Source organism: Aplidium turbinatum, chromosome 6, assembly GCF_918807975.1.
Source record: "Aplidium turbinatum chromosome 6, kaAplTurb1.1, whole genome shotgun sequence".
Classification (NCBI taxonomy): domain Eukaryota; kingdom Metazoa; phylum Chordata; class Ascidiacea; order Aplousobranchia; family Polyclinidae; genus Aplidium; species Aplidium turbinatum.
In genome coordinates, this window is record NC_137477.1 from 5,188,802 (window position 1) to 5,210,730 (window position 21,929).

General features: G+C 40.2%; 1 protein-coding gene across 2 annotated transcripts in view; it reads right to left on the reverse strand.

Annotated features, from left to right (window-relative positions):
- Positions 1-168: 168 nt before the first annotated feature.
- Positions 169-21,929, reverse strand: part of LOC145771506 (1-phosphatidylinositol 4,5-bisphosphate phosphodiesterase gamma-1-like) — a 52,020-nt gene continuing 30,259 nt past the window's right edge. For both annotated transcript variants that reach the window (XM_082583202.1, XM_082583201.1), the window contains 19 exons: positions 19,509-19,576; positions 19,089-19,226; positions 18,151-18,314; positions 17,599-17,805; positions 17,243-17,374; positions 16,595-16,772; positions 15,490-15,665; positions 14,959-15,064; positions 14,220-14,286; positions 13,775-13,926; positions 12,305-12,407; positions 11,200-11,318; positions 10,301-10,388; positions 9,204-9,352; positions 8,490-8,604; positions 3,440-3,622; positions 2,454-2,542; positions 1,830-2,002; positions 169-1,329 (listed from right to left, as the gene is read on the reverse strand). In XM_082583202.1, coding sequence (XP_082439328.1) covers positions 1,281-1,329; positions 1,830-2,002; positions 2,454-2,542; positions 3,440-3,622; positions 8,490-8,604; positions 9,204-9,352; positions 10,301-10,388; positions 11,200-11,318; positions 12,305-12,407; positions 13,775-13,926; positions 14,220-14,286; positions 14,959-15,064; positions 15,490-15,665; positions 16,595-16,772; positions 17,243-17,374; positions 17,599-17,805; positions 18,151-18,314; positions 19,089-19,226; positions 19,509-19,576 — 2,456 coding nt within the window. In that variant the 3' untranslated portion in view covers positions 169-1,280. The remainder of the gene's footprint in view (positions 1,330-1,829; positions 2,003-2,453; positions 2,543-3,439; positions 3,623-8,489; positions 8,605-9,203; positions 9,353-10,300; positions 10,389-11,199; positions 11,319-12,304; positions 12,408-13,774; positions 13,927-14,219; positions 14,287-14,958; positions 15,065-15,489; positions 15,666-16,594; positions 16,773-17,242; positions 17,375-17,598; positions 17,806-18,150; positions 18,315-19,088; positions 19,227-19,508; positions 19,577-21,929) is intronic.

Consider the following 21,929-nt stretch of genomic DNA (forward strand, 5'->3'; position numbering starts at 1 on the left):
GACGGTATAATGATGCAGGAACATTTGGCTTAATAACTTTCAAGTTTTGTATTTTTCTGAGGGAGAGGCTGACAACATTTTGGGGTCCCCTTTGCTTCTAAAAATCAGTGGGAATACAGAAAGTATCTTTGCTGATAACTTGGCAAAAACGCAAAAGGCACATACAAGTAACGAATTAAAAATATTTTAATATTTTCATTATATTTATACCGTTGGACGGAAAAGCCAAACAGTTTGCATCTTGTGGGATGATGCAAGATGGTATGTTACGAAACAAAAGCATTTAACAGCTTATTGATTGTTGAAGCAAACATCACTCAATGGGTATTGACACTGTGACGTAATGAAACTCACTGCATAGGGGCGAAATTGCACGGTAACGTCAAATCTTACCCAAGCAGCAAATCAGACCCTTTTTACATTGATTGGACAAAGGGATGATTTGTGGACTGGAAAAGCAACCTTGGTCGGTACCCTTTAAAACTGAAGGTTGTCGGCGGAGCACATTACGCCATCTTGCGTTTCAACTGTGTGGTTGGAGCTTATGGAGATGACTTAAGCAACCTACAGCTCTATGGTCTACCAGAATGGCAGGTCAGGCCAGACGCCCAGTCTAAACTTGATTTGACTGGTCGACTTGGCTTCATCTGGCATGACGTTTTATGACGGAGAAATACAGAATCGGATTAATACAACAATCAACGTCGAAGAATAACTACGCAAGTCGGTAATATGATCACTTTTGAGGTTAGTCATTTGTGCCACGGAGAATACATATATGCAGCTATGTCAAGAAATGTCCCTTTTCACATTGTTACGTTTAATCAATGTAAAAAAGTATTGTTTTTCTGGATGGAAGTCGACTGTGCAAAGAACAACGTCTGCAAGAATTTGCTTCGGTACCTTGTTATTTTTGACCACCACTTAATAGGATCACTTTGTTTCCACGTGGAAAGTTGCCATCTGGGCAATGACATGTCTATGAAGACCTGAAACCTTATGAGGCCTGCGTTGAAACGTAAACGGTACCTGACAGTGGGGGGAGGGGGGGAATTACGACTCAAATAATTAAAAAGCGCATAAGAATTAGTGCAGAAAGAGTAAAACAATTATGAACGTGGTTAATAAAAGCAAAAAGAAAACATCTACTAAGTCCATTCGTTGGCTTCAGCTGACAGTGGCAAAGAAAAATACTATCCCGTATATGACGTAATACCAACAACACGAGACAGAAAACGTTAATTTTGCTCTAGTGAGTGGAAACCACTGCTCTCTCATCGCTAGTTGAATCCCTGGTTGCTTGCACCTTTCTTAAACTTTTGAATGTTCCTGTAACATAAAGCGGGGTTAGTTGTACCAAACAACCAGTAACAATAACATCGTGTTGCACCCGCAACTCAAATTTCTAAATCAAGCTGCATTATAAACAATTGTTTGTTGCAGCATTCTACAGACAATATCTGAGATTATTTGCATGAGTTGGACAAAATAATCTTCATCACGTGGCTGTGGCTCAGAGCATCCCACAAGCTCTTGAATCATTTTTTCCTGATCGCATCCGGAACTAGTGATTTCTTGAAGAACATCGCCAGTGCTGCATCACATGGTTGTGGCTCAGAACACTCCGCAAGCTCTTACTTTATGCTCTGAAACAACACTCGCAAACGTGGAAAACCTCCGTGTAAATGTAACATCGTTTTTTTTCCTGACTGCATCCGCAATCAGCAACCCCTGAGGAACACCCCCAGTACAACATCACAAGAGAACGGTATCAAAATAATTGAAACTCGTGAGAGAGTCAAGTTAGAAAACGAAAAACTCCTACGAACCTCTCTTTTCGTTGCTCATTTTGAATAAAAAGCGCCTTTTGCGTCTCCTTCAATTGCTGATTATATTTCATCATGTCAAGAGCGTTCAAGGACGGCCCATTCAGCTTGTTCTGCAGATCTTTGGTCTGATCCCGCAACATCTGAATAGCGTCGTAGAGACCTTCATCTTCTTCCTGAGAGCAAAAACGTAGATTTATACCTGTGATGTATCAAAGCGTATAATCAAATAATATTAATTGGTAAAAACAGAGTAAAACTGTTCACCAGACATTTGCTTTCTTCTGGTGACTGTAGGCTACTAGGTTACCTCTTGATGTTAAGAACGACACTTTAACATTTCATACCAACGTCGGTAAAAAGCTAGGCACCATCTTTAACATCAGGAGGTAACCTAGTACCCTATAGTCACCAGAAGAACCGCAAGTCACTTTATTTATTAATTGGTAAGTCACACTTTGAAATAATTCGTGCAAACGTCACACTTTACCAAAGTTCTGATAGTAGCTTATTTTTTAATGCTGAAAAAAAAAAGCGGTCACTCATTAGTCGCATACCCAACGGTACGCGACTTATCACTCGTCCCAGAATCGAACCCTTGTCTATCGACTCGGTTGTTTAGCATACCTTTGCTCGTCGTATGTCGAGGTGCACCAGGAGCGCCGCTAGCGGTAAATCTTCACTGTGCGTGTTCTTCAACGGAACAGAACGAAGACCTACGCCATAAGGTCAATTGAACTACCCAGACAGCAAAACCTGTCATTTTCAAATTGATTCAAGGTCTGCAGACGTTGAATCAATGTGAAAATGACAGGTTTTGCTGTCTGGGTAAGAACAAGTGCATAACGCCGCCAATTTAATCATTAGCAATTTGTTTGGTAACGCTGATTAAAGTACATGTCTGCAGTTGGCTATGACAAAAAGGCATATATCAGTGTACTCTGTTGGTTGCATAGGTTAGTGCAAGTCTCCTGGAGTGAATTCAATGAAACACACTTGACTTGTGAAAATCGGTTAACGGAAAGTTAAACGGATTACAACAACATGCTAGAAATCGATACCACCCCTGAGTTTGAGAGTCTAAGACTGGGAAAGGACGTGAGAATCCTCTTTGGAAGTTAAATCCTATCAGTTTCGCATACATGCAGACAGACAGAACCACTGACATTTTGTTTTACTTTTCACTGACAACTCAGTTTTACTGCTTACATTATTTTAACTTTCAAAGATGAAAAAACAATCGAAAAAAACAAATTGCCGTTTCACACCTAGCGACGTTGAAACGATGTAAAAACGGCAACTTTTGTCTATAATAATAATAATGCTTATTTTTATATAGCGCTGTATCCATCGCAGAATGCGTTGCTCCTCAGCGCTTTACAAAGCAGACAGTGTCAATGCAGCCGTGTAGAGGCGCCACTGAGTAGCCTACATTATTACCCGAATCCATTCCATTACTCAGTGCCAAGCAGGAATAAGATGCAATATCATTTTTAAAAAAGTATTTGTTGTGACCCGACAAGGTATCGAACCCATGTCTACCGATTCAGAGGCGGGCGCACTAACCATTAAGCCGGTTTACTGGGCAGTAAGTCTCTAAATCGGATGCTTACCTGGTTTAACGCAGGACACTGGGATGACAGACATGGCAATAAAGTTGGGGTCACCGAACATATCCTGGTCATAGACGGTGAAGCGGAGGTAAGCTGTAGCAGGACAGTGGATGTCGAAGTCAAATGAGTTATCATTACCAGTGGACGAGTTGTTTTCCCATATGGGATTCAAACCGTTCTCCTCTGCAATAAAAAAAACGTGTTTCTACATTGATATGTTGGATTTTTGAACGCATCAAACGCTTAGAATTCAACTGCACGCAGTTGCAATGCTGTGGACTCATGAGGAAGCAAACTATACACTATCAGTCCACCATGCGATTGAGGATTTTGTACACTGGCATATGGTAGTGACGAAATTGGTAAGAGAATTTTAGGGGGGGCAAATGTTATTCAACATGAATTGTTAAGGGGGCAAACGTCATTCAACATGAATTGTTGGGGGGGCAAACGTTATTCATCATGAATTGTTGGGGGGCAAACGTTATTCATCATGAATTGTTGGGGGGCAAACGTTATTCAACATGAATTGTTGGGGGGGAAAACGTCATTCAACATGAATTGTTAAGGGGGCAAACGTCATTCAACATGAATTGTTGGGGGGCAAACGTCATTCAACATGAATTGTTGGGGGGCAAACGTTATTCAACATGAATTGTTGGGGGGCAAACGTCATTCAACATGAATTGTTGAGGGGGCAAACGTCATTCAACATGAATTGTTGGGGGGGCAAACGTCATTCAACATGAATTGTTGGGGGGCAAACGTCATTCAACATGAATTGTTGAGGGGGCAAACGTCATTCAACATGAATTGTTGGGGGGGAAAACGTCATTCAACATGAATTGTTGAGGGGGCAAACGTCATTCAACATGAATTGATGAGGGGGCAAACGTCATTCAACATGAATTGTTGGGGGGGCAAACGTCATTCAACATGAATTGTTGGGGGGGAAAACGTCATTCAACATGAATTGTTGAGGGGGCAAAAGTTATTAAACATGAAATGTTGGGGGGGCAAAAGTTATTAAACATGAATTGTTGGGCGGGCAAAAGTTATTAAACATGAATTGTTGGGGGGGCAAAAGTTATTAAACATGAATTGTTGGGGGAAAACGTCATTCAACATGAATTGTTGGGGGGGCAAAAGTTATTAAACATGAATTGTTGGGGGGGCAAAAGTTATTAAACATGAATTGTTGGGGGGGCAAAAGTTATTATACATGAATTGTTGGGGGGGAAAACGTCATTCAACATGAATTGTTGGGGGGGCAAAAGTTATTAAACATGAATTGTTGGGGGGGCAAAAGTTATTAAACATGAATTGTTGGGGGGGCAAACGTCATTCAACATGAATTGTTGAGGGGGCAAACGTCATTCAACATGAATTGTTGGGGGGGAAACGTCATTCAACATGAATTGTTGGGGGGCAAACGTCATTCAACATGAATTGTTGAGGGGGCAAACGTCATTCAACATGAATTGTTGAGGGGGCAAACGTCATTCAACATGAATTGTTGGGGGGGAAAACGTCATTCAACATGAATTGTTGGGGGGGAAAACGTCATTCAACATGAATTGTTGGGGGGGCAAAAGTTATTAAACATGAATTGTTGGGGGGGCAAAAGTTATTAAACATGAATTGTTGGGGGGGCAAAAGTTATTAAACATGAATTGTTGGGGGGGCAAATTTTATTAAACATGAATTGTTGGGGGGGCAAACGTCATTCAACATGAATTGTTGAGGGGGCAAACGTCATTCAACATGAATTGTTGGGGGGTAACGTCATTCAACATGAATTGTTGGGGGGCAAACGTCATTCAACATGAATTGTTAAGGGGGCAAACGTCATTCAACATGAATTGTTAAGGGGGCAAACGTCATTCAACATGAATTGTTAAGGGGGCAAACGTCATTCAACATGAATTGTTAAGGGGGCAAACGTCATTCAACATGAATTGTTAAGGGGGCAAACGTCATTCAACATGAATTGTTAAGGGGGCAAACGTTATTCAACATGAATTGTTAAGGGGGCAAACGTCATTCAACATGAATTGTTAAGGGGGCAAACGTTATTCAACATGAATTGTTGGGGGACAAAAGTTATTCAACATGAATTGTTGGGGGGGCAAACGTTATTCAACATGAATTGTTGGGGGACAAAAGTTATTCAACATGAATTGTTGGGGGGGCAAACGGTATTCAACATGAATTGTTGGGGGGCAAAAGTTATTAAACATGAATTGTTGGGGGGGCAAACGTCATTCAACATGAATTGTTGAGGGGGCAAAAGTTATTAAACATGAATTGTTGGGGGGGCAAACGTCATTCAACATGAATTGTTAAGGGGGCAAACGTCATTCAACATGAATTGTTAAGGGGGCAAACGTTATTCAACATGAATTGTTGGGGGACAAAAGTTATTCAACATGAATTGTTGGGGGGGCAAACGTTATTCAACATGAATTGTTGGGGGGGAAAACGTTATTCAACATGAATTGTTGGGGGGGCAAACGTTATTCAACATGAATTGTTGGGGGGGCAAACGTCATTCAACAGGAATTGTTGGGGGGCAAACGTCATTCAACATGAATTGTTGGGGGGCAAACGTCATTCAACATGAATTGTTAGGGGGCAAACGTCATTCAACATGAATTGTTGAGGGGCAAACGTCATTCAACATGAATTGTTAGGGGGCAAACGTCATTCAACATGAATTGTTAGGGGGCAAACGTCATTCAACATGAATTGTTGGGGGGGAAAACGTTATTCAACATGAATTGTTGGGGGGGCAAACGTTATTCAACATGAATTGTTGGGGGGGCAAACGTCATTCAACAGGAATTGTTGGGGGGCAAACGTCATTCAACATGAATTGTTGGGGGGCAAACGTCATTCAACATGAATTGTTGGGGGGCAAACGTCATTCAACATGAATTGTTGGGGGGCAAACGTCATTCAACATGAATTGTTGGGGGGCAAACGTCATTCAACATGAATTGTTGGGGGGCAAACGTCATTCAACATGAATTGTTGAGGGGCAAACGTCATTCAACATGAATTGTTGGGGGGGCAAACGTCATTCAACAGGAATTGTTGGGGGGCAAACGTCATTCAACATGAATTGTTGGGGGGCAAACGTCATTCAACATGAATTGTTAGGGGGCAAACGTCATTCAACATGAATTGTTGAGGGGCAAACGTCATTCAACATGAATTGTTAGGGGGCAAACGTCATTCAACATGAATTGTTAGGGGGCAAACGTCATTCAACATGAATTGTTGGGGGGGAAAACGTTATTCAACATGAATTGTTGGGGGGGCAAACGTCATTCAACATGAATTGTTGGGGGGCAAACGTCATTCAACAGGAATTGTTGGGGGGCAAACGTCATTCAACATGAATTGTTGGGGGGCAAACGTCATTCAACATGAATTGTTGGGGGGCAAACGTCATTCAACAGGAATTGTTGGGGGGCAAACGTCATTCAACATGAATTGTTGGGGGGCAAACGTCATTCAACATGAATTGTTGGGGGGCAAACGTCATTCAACATGAATTGTTGGGGGGCAAACGTCATTCAACATGAATTGTTGGGGGGCAAACGTTATTCAACATGAATTGTTGGGGGGGCAAACGTTATTCAACATGAATTTAAATGGCATTAAAACGTTGTAGGAGTATCAAAACATATTTTTTTAGGGGGGCAGATAAATTTTTTTGTGGATGTCGAAGTCAAATGAGTTATCATTACCAGTGGACGAGTTGTTTTCCCATATGGGATTCAAACCGTTCTCCTCTGCAATAAAAAAAACGTGTTTCTACATTGATATGTTGGATTTTTGAACGCATCAAACGCTTAGAATTCAACTGCACGCAGTTGCAATGCTGTGGACTCATGAGGAAGCAAACTATACACTATCAGTCCACCATGCGATTGAGGATTTTGTACACTGGCATATGGTAGTGACGTAATTGGTAAGAGAATTTTAGGGGGGGCAAATGTTATTAAACATGAATTGTTAAGGGGGCAAACGTCATTCAACATGAATTGTTGGGGGGGGCAAACGTCATTCATCATGAATTGTTGGGGGGCAAACGTCATTCAACATGAATTGTTGGGGGGGAAACGTCATTCAACATGAATTGTTGGGGGGGAAAACGTCATTCAACATGAATTGTTGGGGGGCAAAAGTTATTAAACATGAAATGTTGGGGGGGCAAAAGTTATTAAACATGAATTGTTGGGGGGGCAAAAGTTATTAAACATGAAATGTTGGGGGGGCAAACGTCATTCAACATGAATTGTTGGGGGGGCAAAAGTTATTAAACATGAAATGTTGGGGGGCAAAAGTTATTCAACATGAATTGTTGGGGGGGCAAAAGTTATTAAACATGAATTGTTGGGGGGGCAAAAGTTATTCAACATGAATTGTTGGGGGGGAAAACGTCATTCAACATGAATTGTTGGGGGGCAAAAGTTATTAAACATGAATTGTTGGGGGGGCAAAAGTCATTCAACATGAATTGTTGGGGGGGCAAAAGTTATTAAACATGAAATGTTGGGGGGGCAAAAGTTATTAAACATGAATTGTTGAGGGGGAAAACGTCATTCAACATGAATTGTTGGGGGGCAAAAGTTATTCAACATGAATTGTTGGGGGGGCAAAAGTTATTAAACATGAATTGTTGGGGGGCAAACGTTATTCAACATGAATTGTTGGGGGGGCAAAAGTTATTCAACATGAATTTAAATGGCATTAAAACGTTGTAGGAGTATCAAAACATATTTTTTTAGGAGGGCAGATAAATTTTTTGGGGGGATGGCTACGTCACCGGCATATGGTTGATTGAAATGCACCTTTAATGTCTAAGGATCTCCAAACTTTTTATTACAGAATATTAAAAATATAGACAAGCGGAATTTTAACATTGTGATTTACCAAGTGCTCACACGTTTCCTTGATTCAATGAGCGGAGTTAGTGTTTGACCAAACGGTATGCAGAATTTGCGCAAACTGGACTAAACGATGCAAACGCATCACCAACCTCGTTTGGGAGTCTTTACTTTTGTGTCGTCATATTCGCAGCCTTGTATCTCGACCTCTACAAACGGACACGCGATCCCTTTGCCAGACTTTGGAAGATGTCGTGCCCCAATAATCTGCAAAATTCAGGTTAATTAGCCTTAAAATGAGCTTAAGATATGGCTAAAAGCAAAATAATATCATAAGAAAAAAGCTTCTGTACCCAGACAACAAATTATGTTATTTTTGCATTGATTTAACGTTTTGGTGTCTGGGCAGTAGTTTACAATGGTATTAAAAGTGAATCATAGATTCGGCAGTTTACATCTCAAAAACTCTGGGCAAATGTTTAGGTTGATGCTGGTTTCGAGGACAGGTTTAAAAGTGAATCAGTGACCAAAATAATATTTACCGTCATTCTTGATAAGCGTTTGCTAAGAATAAAGTAGTCGCTGTTTATAAACTTATAAAAAAAAACACAACTTCATGATAAAGGGATATGAGGAACTTTGCTTTGGTGGCCGCTCCCTTGATAAATGGAAGTAAAAACACTAAATTCGAGCTCCAGTAACAAACTTATTTAGCAAGGGCTTCAACTCTTAACCTTAACCTAGAATAACTTTCATGAAAAGTAGTTTCCATCCTGTTGTAAAGAAATATGTTAAAATAGGTTTTGAGAGCAGCAAGTTTACAACCCCGGAAGAGGTTTCAGAAGAACTATAGAGCGAATACTCACTTGAATGTTCATTATGAGTGGATCCACATCAGGGATTGGCGCTTTCTTGTAAGGATTGTAGTTCTTGTGTTGGAAACAAGCATCTTGTAGCACATAGCCGCATCTATTGTACATCGCAAACCTCCCTTCATTCAATTGCATGGAACGGTCTACAAGCACAACGATAGGATGGATTTGTTTTTGGCTGAGCATAGATTAATCATTAAGATACCTAACTTACGGTTGATAGTCAAAGGCTATTCCAATTAAATATAGTTTTGTCTGGGGAAAGGCGAACAGCTTCGGCTCAATTATTACAATTGAAGAGTTGATTACAACAAACACTCGTCACAAGAGCGTTTATTGTCAAAGGGAAAAATAAATACGTCATAAAAAAAACAACCAGACGACCTTGATCATTCGGAATGGTGTCTAGGCCCTCGCTGGCAAGTGAGAATCAATAAATAAATAAATAGAGTTCTTGACAACAAAAAACGTTCAGATGTTCAAAGCGCGAATGCCTATCTGAAAGGATGACGCAAGATCAATTGGTTTGCAATGGAAGAAGACACCAAGCGGCACTGGTTCGACTCTCGTAGTGTGTACTTGAGCAACGCATTCTTAGGACGGCTCTTCATTCAGTGGCACCTAGTGGAGGAATAATTCCCTGGTAACAAGACTTCAACAATTACTCAGAAACTTCACTCTGTCAATCTGGGTTGTCAGGCCTGCGTCTGTGGTTCAACGTCTCGGCAAGTATGCGAAACTACCAGGATCAAGCTTGCCAAGAGGTACCTCAGTCCGAGGACAAAGATTCCACAATCGATTATATCGTTGTACAGGACGATATGCTTTGTCCATTAAACTGCAGTATCCACTCTCAACACAAGATTAAGCATAATATATCACTTGATACATTTTTCAATCACATCTTCAATATACATTTCACAAAAACCTTAATTTGCTGAGCAATAATATTAGCAAAATTATGGTAAATGCATGTAGGCAATGTGACTTCATTTCCTTTAGCTGGAGTGCTGAAATACGTAACATATTTTAGCATTCCAGCTAACGGAAATGTGGAAAGTCATGAACGTTCACACACAACTAAGTTTCACCTCCGGTTTGAAAGTTAAGAGAGACTAACTGGCTTCCACAGTTCCAAAAAGGCAATGGATTGTAATTGGATGAATCCAATCGGCCGCCCTGTGGAATAAACAAAGCAACTTGTTATATCTTAACTGCGACTTGGTAGAACTTTTTGATTGATAAGCGGGTGGTACTTCCCCTTCCCTGAGAGTATGGCAGTGAGGAACAAACCGCAGACTACACCATCAATGGCTGTGCTACCCTTCACCAAGTGTCTTGGATGATGAAACCAAAGCGCTCTCTCGTACTTTTCTCAGTCGTATCAGGTTGACTGACTTCTTCATGGTGCTAAACAGGTAGTCACTACTTGACCTAGCACCATGAAGAAGTCAGTCGTGTCTGATTGACAAAACGTTGAAATAAACGTAGATTATCAACTTATACATTTTGTGATAGTTCAGCTTAGTTTGCACCGGAAAAACGTATATGATGTTATTTGCTTAGTTGATTGTTGAAGATAAAGCTTCCCTGTTTAAAAAGGAATAATCCCCCATACTTGGGTACAGGCTCTCACAAATAGAATCCTAACAGGTATTTCACACAGTCCAGATATCGTATCGCCGACTGATAAAATGAAGAAATGAACAATACATTGGGAAACATTAGATCTTCGTCCCCTTGCATATGAGGCAGCAACCCAGACAGCACCCTCTAATCGTTGTAACTAGTGTTTTAGTCTCAGTGTTAGGGTCTGTGAGGTTCACATGTCCTGTAAGTTTAAAAGCGCCGCAATGATGAATGATGCGCTGTGTGGGGAAAATTAAATAATGTCTAATTATTATCTTACTATGTGTTTTTTACACTTAATAAATGACACATTTCGGTATGGGTTCGAGTAAAGTATCATTTTTTTAAACAACAACTGTACCTTCGGGTAGATTCTTGAAAACTGACGAAAATTATACGCTAGGAACTGCTTGGCTCTGTCTTGGCATGCCATCCTCTCAGCTTTGAGCTCGGCAAAAGATGACATTTCGAAACTGTGACCTAATATTAAAAAACATTGATATTATACAAGTTTGATGGTAATAAAATCAGTGCGAAACGTGGCTGAGCTGGTTTGAACTTATATAGCGCAAACAAGATTTCGATTACAACATCGACAGTCGACACACTAAACACGTCTGCAGGCGTTGAATCAATGCAAAAAACAATTGATTTGCTCTCTGGGTAGTTGCCACCACGGGTAAATCATATTTGTCAGATATACGACTACGACTTATACGTAGGTCACGCTGTCAAATAAAACGTCTTTTTTATGTTGATTCGACATTTGCAGACGTATAACCAATAAAAATATGTTAACATTGATGTTAAACAGGATCATTGAGACGGTTAAAGCAGTTGGGCTTGGCAGACAGTGCTGCCTGTGGGTGTGGTGAAATGCAGACAGCAGCCCCCATAATCAAGAATTGTCTGCTGTACAGACCACCTCATTGTATGGAAGGCTTAGACTCGATTGAAGATGACACCAGGCAGTGGCTAACCGATGGGTGCCATTGTTTGTCGTATCCAGGCTTACACCCGGTGATTGAAGATTTAGATTAAGTGGACGGGAAGGCAAGGAGCCAATCTTCGAGACCACCTTCAGGCATGTCTTTAAATGCCTTAATAAAGACACAGCCCCATGCTCTTGAGCGGTGTCGAACCGGCGCCCTTTCGAACGCTGAGCTAGGGCTTTCACCACACGACGATACAGCCGACGGGTGCCCTTATATATAGCGATAACACGATAGAAGGAAACAGCAAAATCAGCCATTTCTACATTACATTTTCACAAAAATAACCAATTTTTCTGTCTAACATTGAGCATGTTGGGGGAAATTCAAAACTATGATTTGTGGATGGCGCTTTCTTTTGTTTCGCAAACATTAATGATGAAGCATAAAATGAAATGTTTAGGGATTTTAAAAGAAGTTTTTCGAACATTTAATATTTTTCTCGTGCCAGAAGATGCAGGCGCCACTGCTCACCATTCTTGCTGTCATCGAACTGGACAGCCCTGCAGTAGATCACCAGGTCTGAAAGTTCCACTGCAATCCTTTGGTCTTTCTCGATATCTTTCCACTTTTTGGCCTAATCATACAAAAATGTTTGTTAGCATGTTATTGATTAAAGTGTGTGTGTAATGTGTAGTTGTGTTAACATGTTATTGATTAAAGTGTGTATGTAGTGTGTTGCTGTGTTAGCATGTTATTGATTAAAGTGTGTGTGTAATGTGTAGTTGTGTTAGCATGTTATTGATTAAAGTGTGTATGTAGTGTATTGCTGTGTTAGCAAGTTGTTGATTAAAGTGTGTGTGTTGCTGTGTTAGCATGTTATTGATTAAAGTGTGTGTGTGTAGTGTGTTAGCAAGTTGTTGATTAAAGTGTGTGTGTAGTTGTGTTAGCAAGTTGTTGACCTAAGTGTGTGTGTGGTGTGTTGTGTGTTAGCAAGTTATTGTAAAGTTAAAGAATTTCTTTCACGAAGATTGCAACCCATGCAGAGTGGACACTGTCATACTACAGTATTCAATGTACAATGATGTTGAGTTGCACCGCTTTACTGGCTTAGCGAGTCCAGCGAAACATTGGTAATATTTCTTTTGATTGCAGTGGCTGGGTGATTGACAGCAGCAACAAAGGAAGGGAAGGATAGTCAGTGATATGCAGCGACTTCTCTTACTAATTTGTGTGGTGGTAATTATTACGTATGGCTTACACCCGGTGATTGAAGATTTAGATTAAGTGGACGGGAAGGCAAGGAGCCAATCTTCGAGACCACCTTCAGGCATGTCGTTAAGTGTCTTAATAAAGACACAGCCGCATGCTCTTGAGCGGTGTCGAACCGGCGCCCTTTCGAACGCCGAGCTAGGGCTTTCACCACACGACAATACAGCCGACGGGTGCCCTTATATATAGCGATAACACGATAGAAGGAAACAGCAAAATCAGCCATTTCTACATTATACCAAATATAATACCAAATATAAGATACCAATATAATACCAAATATAAGAAATCTATACCAACTGAATGAAATAGTTAGTGATAGGGGTCAGCCAGTCAAAGCTAATACGCAAAACTAACCGGAAACTGAGAGCTGAAGAAATAAGCTTCATTCAGCTTAATACAGCGTGAAAGATCGTAGAATGATGACCGTGCCGCCTATAGCAACAGTATGTACAGAAAGAACCACGGGTTTGTGACATAGAGACTATCACAATTTTGGCAAGAATTTTTTTATTACACTATTTTTTGCTTTCATAATTTTGAAAAATCTTGGCCAGTTAGACCGTCGTGACAGAAGGCATGCTGTCGGCCTATTGCTCTTTGCTGGAGTTATGATGCAACAAAATAGGTTTTCAATCAAGCAATCGCTCAGTGTGCATCCAGGTGCCACTTTGTATCATAAGTAACAAATACTTTTAATTATTTTCCAAAAACTTAAGAACTGTTGTTCACCATAGTGTCTTGGTCCATGATTGCGCTCCGCAGATGCTGCAGCCAGTCAGCCCATTCATCCTGAGTGTCGCACGCCAGCCGCAGTGTTTCCCCGTTTGGTTTTCGAATCATAAACACATGGGAGTGGTGCCCAGAACCATTGGGAACAATATCTTAAATAAGTGAGATATAATGAAATATATCACATGTGATACAATGGGATATAAAATTCAAGATATCATGGAACATATAGTATATGATATAATGGAACATAAGATATATTATTTATCTAGATTCTAGAAATAAACAGGTTGATAAACCACCATCGCTTGGTTGACAAACTTGCAACATTTTCTTCTTGCAATTTAGTTTCAGGGTTTTCTTACATCACCCTGGAGTTGAGGTATTTTCCTTGACTGCCACAACAAAACATGAAAATGGTCCATAGCATGAGAAGGTAGCTTACCTAGTTTACAGTTGGCGAGATCTATAATTCCTTTCTGGATTTCACCGAGGACATTGTCAACGGATTTCTGTAAAACAAAAAAAGAACTATAAAATTTTATCCAAAAATACTACCCTAAGAATATTCTAAGCTGGCAAAATTTGTTATTTCGAGATCTCTTCAACGTCTAGCAACGTTAAGCAACTTTTGTTAGCTGAGAATCGCATGAAGTGTGAGGGTTAACGGTCATATATATACGCAGATACACTGCATACACAATATTATAGACAAAGGAAATCGCAATGACCAATCGGCGAAGTGACTAATCCCCAGACAGTACATCAGTCATTTTTTACATTGGTTCAAAGTCTGCAGACGTTGAATCAATGTAAAAATGACGGATTTACTGCCTGAGTCTTAAGCAGAGTATGCGGAAAGCACAACTAACCGGTGTGGTACCCTGAATAAAACATCATGGCATTGCGTATTCAAGTTTATGGCATACAACTCTTTCAAAAAGGTCATCAACCAGTGGTGGCTAAATCCGGTTTGAACCAGACTGGTGAGTGACATCCCATGCCGAATTAAGTTTCCAGTTTTGAATAAATTTAATTGCTCGGGAACTGAGAAAAATCACTTTTTAACTTAACGTTCTTGCAACGTTCTGTCACTCTAGAATTGTGCGTCAATGTCACAAAGAAGATACCAAGCACTTGGTTCGTTTGATGATTCAGCAAAAATTGAGTAATGCAAATCTTACGCTGTCATCCTGGTTGGAGGCGGAACCGGAGGACGGGTTTTCAATCTCTTCAACATAGTTGCTAGGAAACCACAGCCCCTCTTTTCCTCCATAATCACCTCGCCACCTGATGAAAAGTCAAAGGTCAGTTTTATTGAAAATACTGTAAAATACAAAAAATTATCAGTTTTGGTTCAATTATTCTCATGAGCGGGTGGTCACTGCTTGCTTCACTGCGCCCTCCATTTCAAGATATGCACAGTTCACGATCTTCGAATTTGATTTGATGGATTGCGGGAATCTCATCTTCGGACTGATCTTTTGTTTCATCTTGGCAGTTGTAGAGGCTTTGAACCACTGACGCAGGGCCGGTTACCGACTGTTGAAGTGTTGTTGTCTTTGAGTCCTTGAAATACGTTGCTCAAGCGCACATCCCGAGAGTCGAACCAACACCTCATAATCTTGAAGTTTCTTCGTTTGTGAAGTCAGGCGCTTAACCAACTGAGCTATTGGGACTTCAACAGGCAACGGACGTTAAATTGACTTTCTCACCAGCTTTCATCTTGTTTGATGACGTTGGTGATGATGGCGTGCTTACAAAACGACATTTCATCTTCCCTGGTGGCGCGGAAGTCGTATAGAGCTTTGACGCTAGATGTCAGTGTGTCGGGGCGAACATAGATCATCTCGCCCCCATTGTCGGCGTTGTTCATCGTGAAGTCAGGCGTCTACAAATCGTTTATCAAAGGTAAAAAATGAGATACATTATGTATGATGTTCTACGTATGTTTTCATGCAGGATATCCAAAAAGGGGGATACGAAGGTTCGCAGCAATTGCCTTATTCCTCACGACACTAGAAGGGCGGCAGTTGGTACAGCGTTAAACATGCTGCTCTTTTTTAAAGTACAGGAAAATTTTATAGTGCTGCTGATAGTCAGCTACAGAAGACAATTAGCAAATGCAATGTAGAGCATATTTAAAGAATACTTGTTTGGAAACACAGTTAAAAGGTTACCAGTAAGTTATTTTTCATAACAAAGCCCTTGCAGTAGGCTAGGTGTAAAGCAGGTAGATACGGGTAATTGAATTAACAATTAACTATGATGAGCATTGAGCAGGCAGTGAATATTTAGACCTGATGCTAATAGCGCAATGCAGGATATCATAACAAGGTTTATTGAATTACTATCGGTACCAAGTGTCATTTTACGATAAACAGAACCTCTTCTATTGTCAGGCGTAATAAAAGCCTTCGTACCCCCTTCTTTACATTCCCCTGCTTTTACGACGTGGAAATTATCACTTTCAATTGAATAATGTATTCATTATCATTTTGAATCAATCGATTTTATGAGGTAAATAACCGTGCTTCCATTTCCAAATTTAAAAAAAAGGTCTACCACGAGAATAAGAAGCTTTGGCAGCTAACAATCGTTGATTTTTTTAAAGCTTGTTTTCCGTGATCATGCAAACATAAGGCAGACGGGCCATATCAGAAAGCCAAGCCAATTTTAATTGAACTTTTGAGCACAAAGGTTTGATACTTGGAATGAGAAGATCTCGGTTTCGATTAAGAATCTTAATTTTTCAAACAGAGCTATTAGAAGATATAAGCCCTCGACGGCGCTTCTCAAAAAAGTGTAGTGTACCGATACCTGTGACAAATTGCGTATCACTTCTCTAGTGGCAGCGTGCCGCAATTTTAACTTTCGGTAAAGGGGGTTCTTTTCGTAGAAAGTGATCACATCGCAAAGAGTCTCGAAGGTTGCGTTGCCGATGATAAACAATCGATCATCCTGCTTCACGCGACAGTGCTTGATTCTGCCCTCAGCTCTGATGAAATATTGCAGAAAATTTATGTCAAGGAATGTTAGCACAACCCGAACAAATTGTAGCCACACTTTTAAGTAACTAAAGCTGAAGTTGAACTAATTTTTCTGCTTCTTGTGACATTACGCCTTGGTAGTTGTTGAGGGAGAGGTAGAACGAACCAGCGCCTCCTTACGCAGTGTGTCCGTACAACTCTGATCCATGGAATGTCAGTTATCACAACATAACGGGAATGATAAAAAAATAAAATAAATCATGGGAAGACACAGTGGTGGATGACGACAAAAACGAAAGATGCCAACGATAGAGAGAAATGGAGGAGTTACTGCAGACAACTAGTCGACCTGAAGATACGGGATGAAGACCAGGCTTTTTTAAGCAAAATAGAGAGAGAGAGAGAGAGAGAGAGAGAGAGAGAGAGAGAGAGAGATAACAGCAATCACATGAGTTTTGTCATCAAAGCGCATATCCACCTGAACGATATTGCGTAGGCGACTAGGTTGGTGTCGTCGGGTCTACACTTTCTAACAAGAAACGAGCCATCTTTTCCAATCCTCATCAGAACATCTTCCGCTTCTGTTCGGGTCATGTTCTCGTGGAACCATCTGGAAGAAGAAATTATAACATGTAACACAATGATGGTGTGCCTGATCTGATACAGACGTTGGCAATGATGGTCTTCCAAGTCACTCTGTCATTTGATATCCATAACACTGCTTTTAACAGTTGTGTGTTGGTGTTCATGTCTTTAACTTATAAGCGAACCACTAAATAAGAAGAGTGTTGATCCATTGTCAATGACGTGTAATCCGTGTATTACTTCACTTACTCTTTGTTAGCGTGAGCGTTAGGTTGCGGTATTGCTTCTGTCAAACGCAACTCAAACCGGACAGGAGCGTTGCGTAGGGGATAGTGTTGGTAGTGCCATATCAGAGCGTACAAGCTGTCAAAGACCAAAGCCTTCACGAGGTAGTAGTATGTCTGTCCATTCTCCTGCTGCGAGTGTATCCGGCAATGGTTCACTTTCCCATGGTACCTGATTGAATTGTTAGATGATAAACAAGAGTTGCTTAAAACTAGCTGTGGTTGTGGGTTAGCTTTACCATACCACAAATATGCCGTAGAAAAGAAGAGAGAAAATACAAAATGTCTGAGAAGTATTTCAGCTTTGGAAGAAGATCTCCGTATTCTCCAAAAAGCAAACACAGTTGCCAAAGTTAAAGCACAACTACAGGACCGTATACGTTCAAACTGAGAAAACTACATATTTTCTTCTAAAAAAAATCACATAACAATCGTCACAACAAAGAAGGTTGCCCACGTTTAACACATCAGTGGCTTCAACGGCTGCAAAAGACTTTCCATTGAAGAAAATACGTACACAAAAGACAACGTCCAATTCCCTACAAAGGTCCCACTATCCCGCACGAGAAACGAGCCATCTGGTCCGCTGTACTCCCTCACTAAGCGCTCGGCATTTTCCCGGGACATCGGACCATGGTACCACCTCTCGGAGTAGTGGAGCTCGGTAGTGTCAGCATTGTCCTTTATAATCGTATAAGAACTTTAAAGTGCGTGGTGGTTCAACATTATTTTCCATGAAGATTGTAACGAACATTATTTCACTATTAGCCAAAAAGACTCTCATCAACGTAAAACTTTAGACAATTAAACAGAACATGCAAAATATGACTATGCACCAATTTAGGTCTGTTTATTACAAGCACTGCAGAATAATTGGACCAGCTTATAGGTTTCTAGCGTGTAGCCTACATTCTGTAGAACCAACAAATTGAAAGTTGGACATTGCTGACATGAAGCAACAGTTCATCGTAAAATGCAAGTTGGAATAAGCACGACACAACGAAACCTGTCGCAAGCACGGCACAACACAAAGAGTTAGGAAACGTATAAACTTTCATTACATTACAAAGATAACTTGAAGACTTTCCCAACATATTTCGGTGGCCTTCGGTTTGGACTTTGGACAGAGTGTATTCTAATACAATCCCACGGCGTTGTTTTGCAGCCAGTATTCAACCCAGACAGCAAAATCCGTCATTTTTACATTGATTCAACGTCTGCACTCTGCAGACGTTGAATCAATGTAAAAATGACAGATTTTGCTGTCTGGGAAATTACAATCTTACTGTAGTACCATGGATGAACAATGAACATGCCCGCGCCGTAATTCGACCTTTCAAATAAAATCTCGCCAGGAACGAAAAAAGGGGGCACGGAGGACAAGGAGGGGGTCCGCCACAATCACTCTCCTTGAGTCAGCAGCTGTATGAATCAGCGTGAAAAGCCGTTACTAACGTTTGCGACGCCATTTCCGTTTACAGCTCCTTCTTCTCCGGCTTCGGATTCGTCGTCATTCTCATCGTTCTTCTGCCTCTCCTCCGTGTAGATCAACTTGTTGTCCTCCAGCAACACAAAGAAATGAAGATTCCATTCCTGAGAGTAAAAACAAAATGTCATTTAGCTTGAGGAAGTATTCATATCGGAGTTGAAGAAAATCCTTCATTAATTATTCGAAATCTAAACGAAAGTTTTGTCAATAATTCCTACAAATTATTAATAGTGGCTGATTTTATTACTATTACAGTATATTATGATCAATCGTTCACTTGCATCTTATTTCTTGGTTACTTGCATAACTTATAATCCTCCGCTACATCAAGAAAACGAAACCGAGGCTAATATTTGCGACAAAGCAGCCAGACAAGCTTGTCTCACCTTAAACGTGGGATCCTCCAGATACATCATCCCATTCTTCACCGTGTTACTCAGGTCCATCACTGAATCTGCAATGGAATTAAACGGTTACAAATTCAACATCATCAAACGTTACTTGTACGTTAGGTTTTAAAAGATAAACTTAAATTACGACAACACATCCAAAACATGATATAATTCTTCTGGTATTCAAGTTGTAACGTTTTAAGATAGCTGATCGATAAATTGTACCAGAGTGGAATCCGACATCCGCGCAATATAAGCCTCATAATGTTACAATTTCCTTTAAAATGATACCAGCTAGCACGTTAGGTTATTTTTGGCTCAAAGACTGCACGCACGTACATGACATTAAGGGCCAATTTTACCAGCTGGGATAGAAGTCTCGGCCAAACAGCCAGCTATGCATTCAATCGCTATGCATTCAATGCATAGCGATTGAATGCATTCAATCGCTATACAATCAATGCATTCAATCGCTATACAATGACTTTATAGTCACAATGAAACTAAACAACTGAGAATGGAAAATGAAAATCAATAATTTCAAATTAGTTTCGAAGAAGTCGGGGAAGCGAAAGCTCTAAGTGTTGTAACTTGGGATGTCTTCCAACCGGAAAATCAACCGCATTTTTACATTGATTCAACATGCGCAGACGTTGCGCCAATGTAAAAAAGGCACGCGATGATGGGCAAAGTAACAAAGTAGTTTTCGGAGTGACATCAATTTCTTTCCCAAACCACTTTTTGACGCACACAAACAACCCAAAAACAAAATCCGTCAGTTTTACATTGATTCAACGTCTGCAGACGTTGAATCAATGTAAAACTGAGGGATTTGCTGTCAGGAAACACTCCGGAGAAAAGAAATTTACAGCATAATCATAGTAGGGAGAGCCCGGAAGTATCTACAACAGATATCTCAAAGCAAAAGTAGCAGCCCTTTGACGTTTCTTTATAGCATTGACGTCCAACTACAGTAACAGTTTAAGGATTTCAAATGAGATTAAGGCTTTTTCGTATTCAGATTATTATTTTAATTTATTTAGTTTATTTTTCATATTCTGTTATTTTTCATATTCTGTACACACACTCCAACAGAAATATTTATTTGAAACCACCTTATAGAGGTCTTACTTCAGAGCACCGGTGCCCAACTTGGAGTCTGTGGACGCCTTGAAGATACGCAGAATATGCTAAGAGCATTTGTGAATGCCACCGCTTTTAGAAAAATGCACTAAAGAAATGAGAACGATTCGTGGCAAGACACTTCTCGGCAAAATTAGAAATGATGTCGAGAGAGAGTGGACGAGTGTTGAGGACATTGCCCAGACAGCAAAATTCGTCATTTTTACATTGATTCAACGTCTGCAGACGTTGAATCAATGTAAAAATGATGAATTTTCTGTCTGGGTGAAAAGTACTTGCGTTGACACCATATGAGATAGGTTAGACATCTTCAACGAATGGATGAGAATACTTTGATAAGAGTTTTGGTTTTGAATATGGTGATTGGTAATACGAGAAAAGGAAAACTATGGAAAACGAAAACCTGTAGCTTCGAGCTGCCATGAGCAACATTCTATTCGCAAATTTTGCACCACCAATCAACTCTTCAATTACAGAAAACATGAAAGACAGTAACATGAAGACATGCCAAGGATGAACTGACAAAGAGAAAATTAAAACTCGAAAGGTGAATGGCTACAAAAAGGTTGAAAACCACAGTCTTTTAGGTTGTAGTCATTGGTTTGTAGCATGTATTATTACCAGCTTAGGAGAGAAATCAGAATGACTAACGACCTCTGTTGTACAATACATCGGCAGAACATAATAGATGTTAACATGTACGTAGAGTCGTAGACGCAACGTTGTGTGACCTCAATTCAACGCAAAGGAAACTTGCATGCGGGTAAAGTACCAGGAAGTCAGAACACCGCAGAGTAAGTAAAGACGTATCTAACACAGTGACAAACCAGTGATAACGTAAACAATGGAACAATAACGGGAACTTTTCGTTTGTTTTATGCTAAGGCAAGTGATGTCCCAGTCAGTAAATCAGTTGTTTTTTACGTTCATTCAACGTCTGCAGACGTTGAATCAATGATCATTCTGTTACTCTGTCGTTGAATCAATGTGAAATTTTGTCTGGGGTGGCACACTTTGGCATGCGTGTTGGCAAGAAAAAACCTCAAGCTATATCATATACTTGATAGAAGCTGAACAATACAATCTTTTAGACGGCTAGATGCTTCAGTTCAAGATATACGTCATGAATATACTTGACATGCAAAATACTGAAAATACTTGTTGTACTGCATTAAGTAAATCGCTTTTTCCAACAAAAACAACTTTTTAATGGGGTTTCTCAAGTTACTTCACAATAATAAAAATATCAAAACATTTTTTAGGATTTAAAAA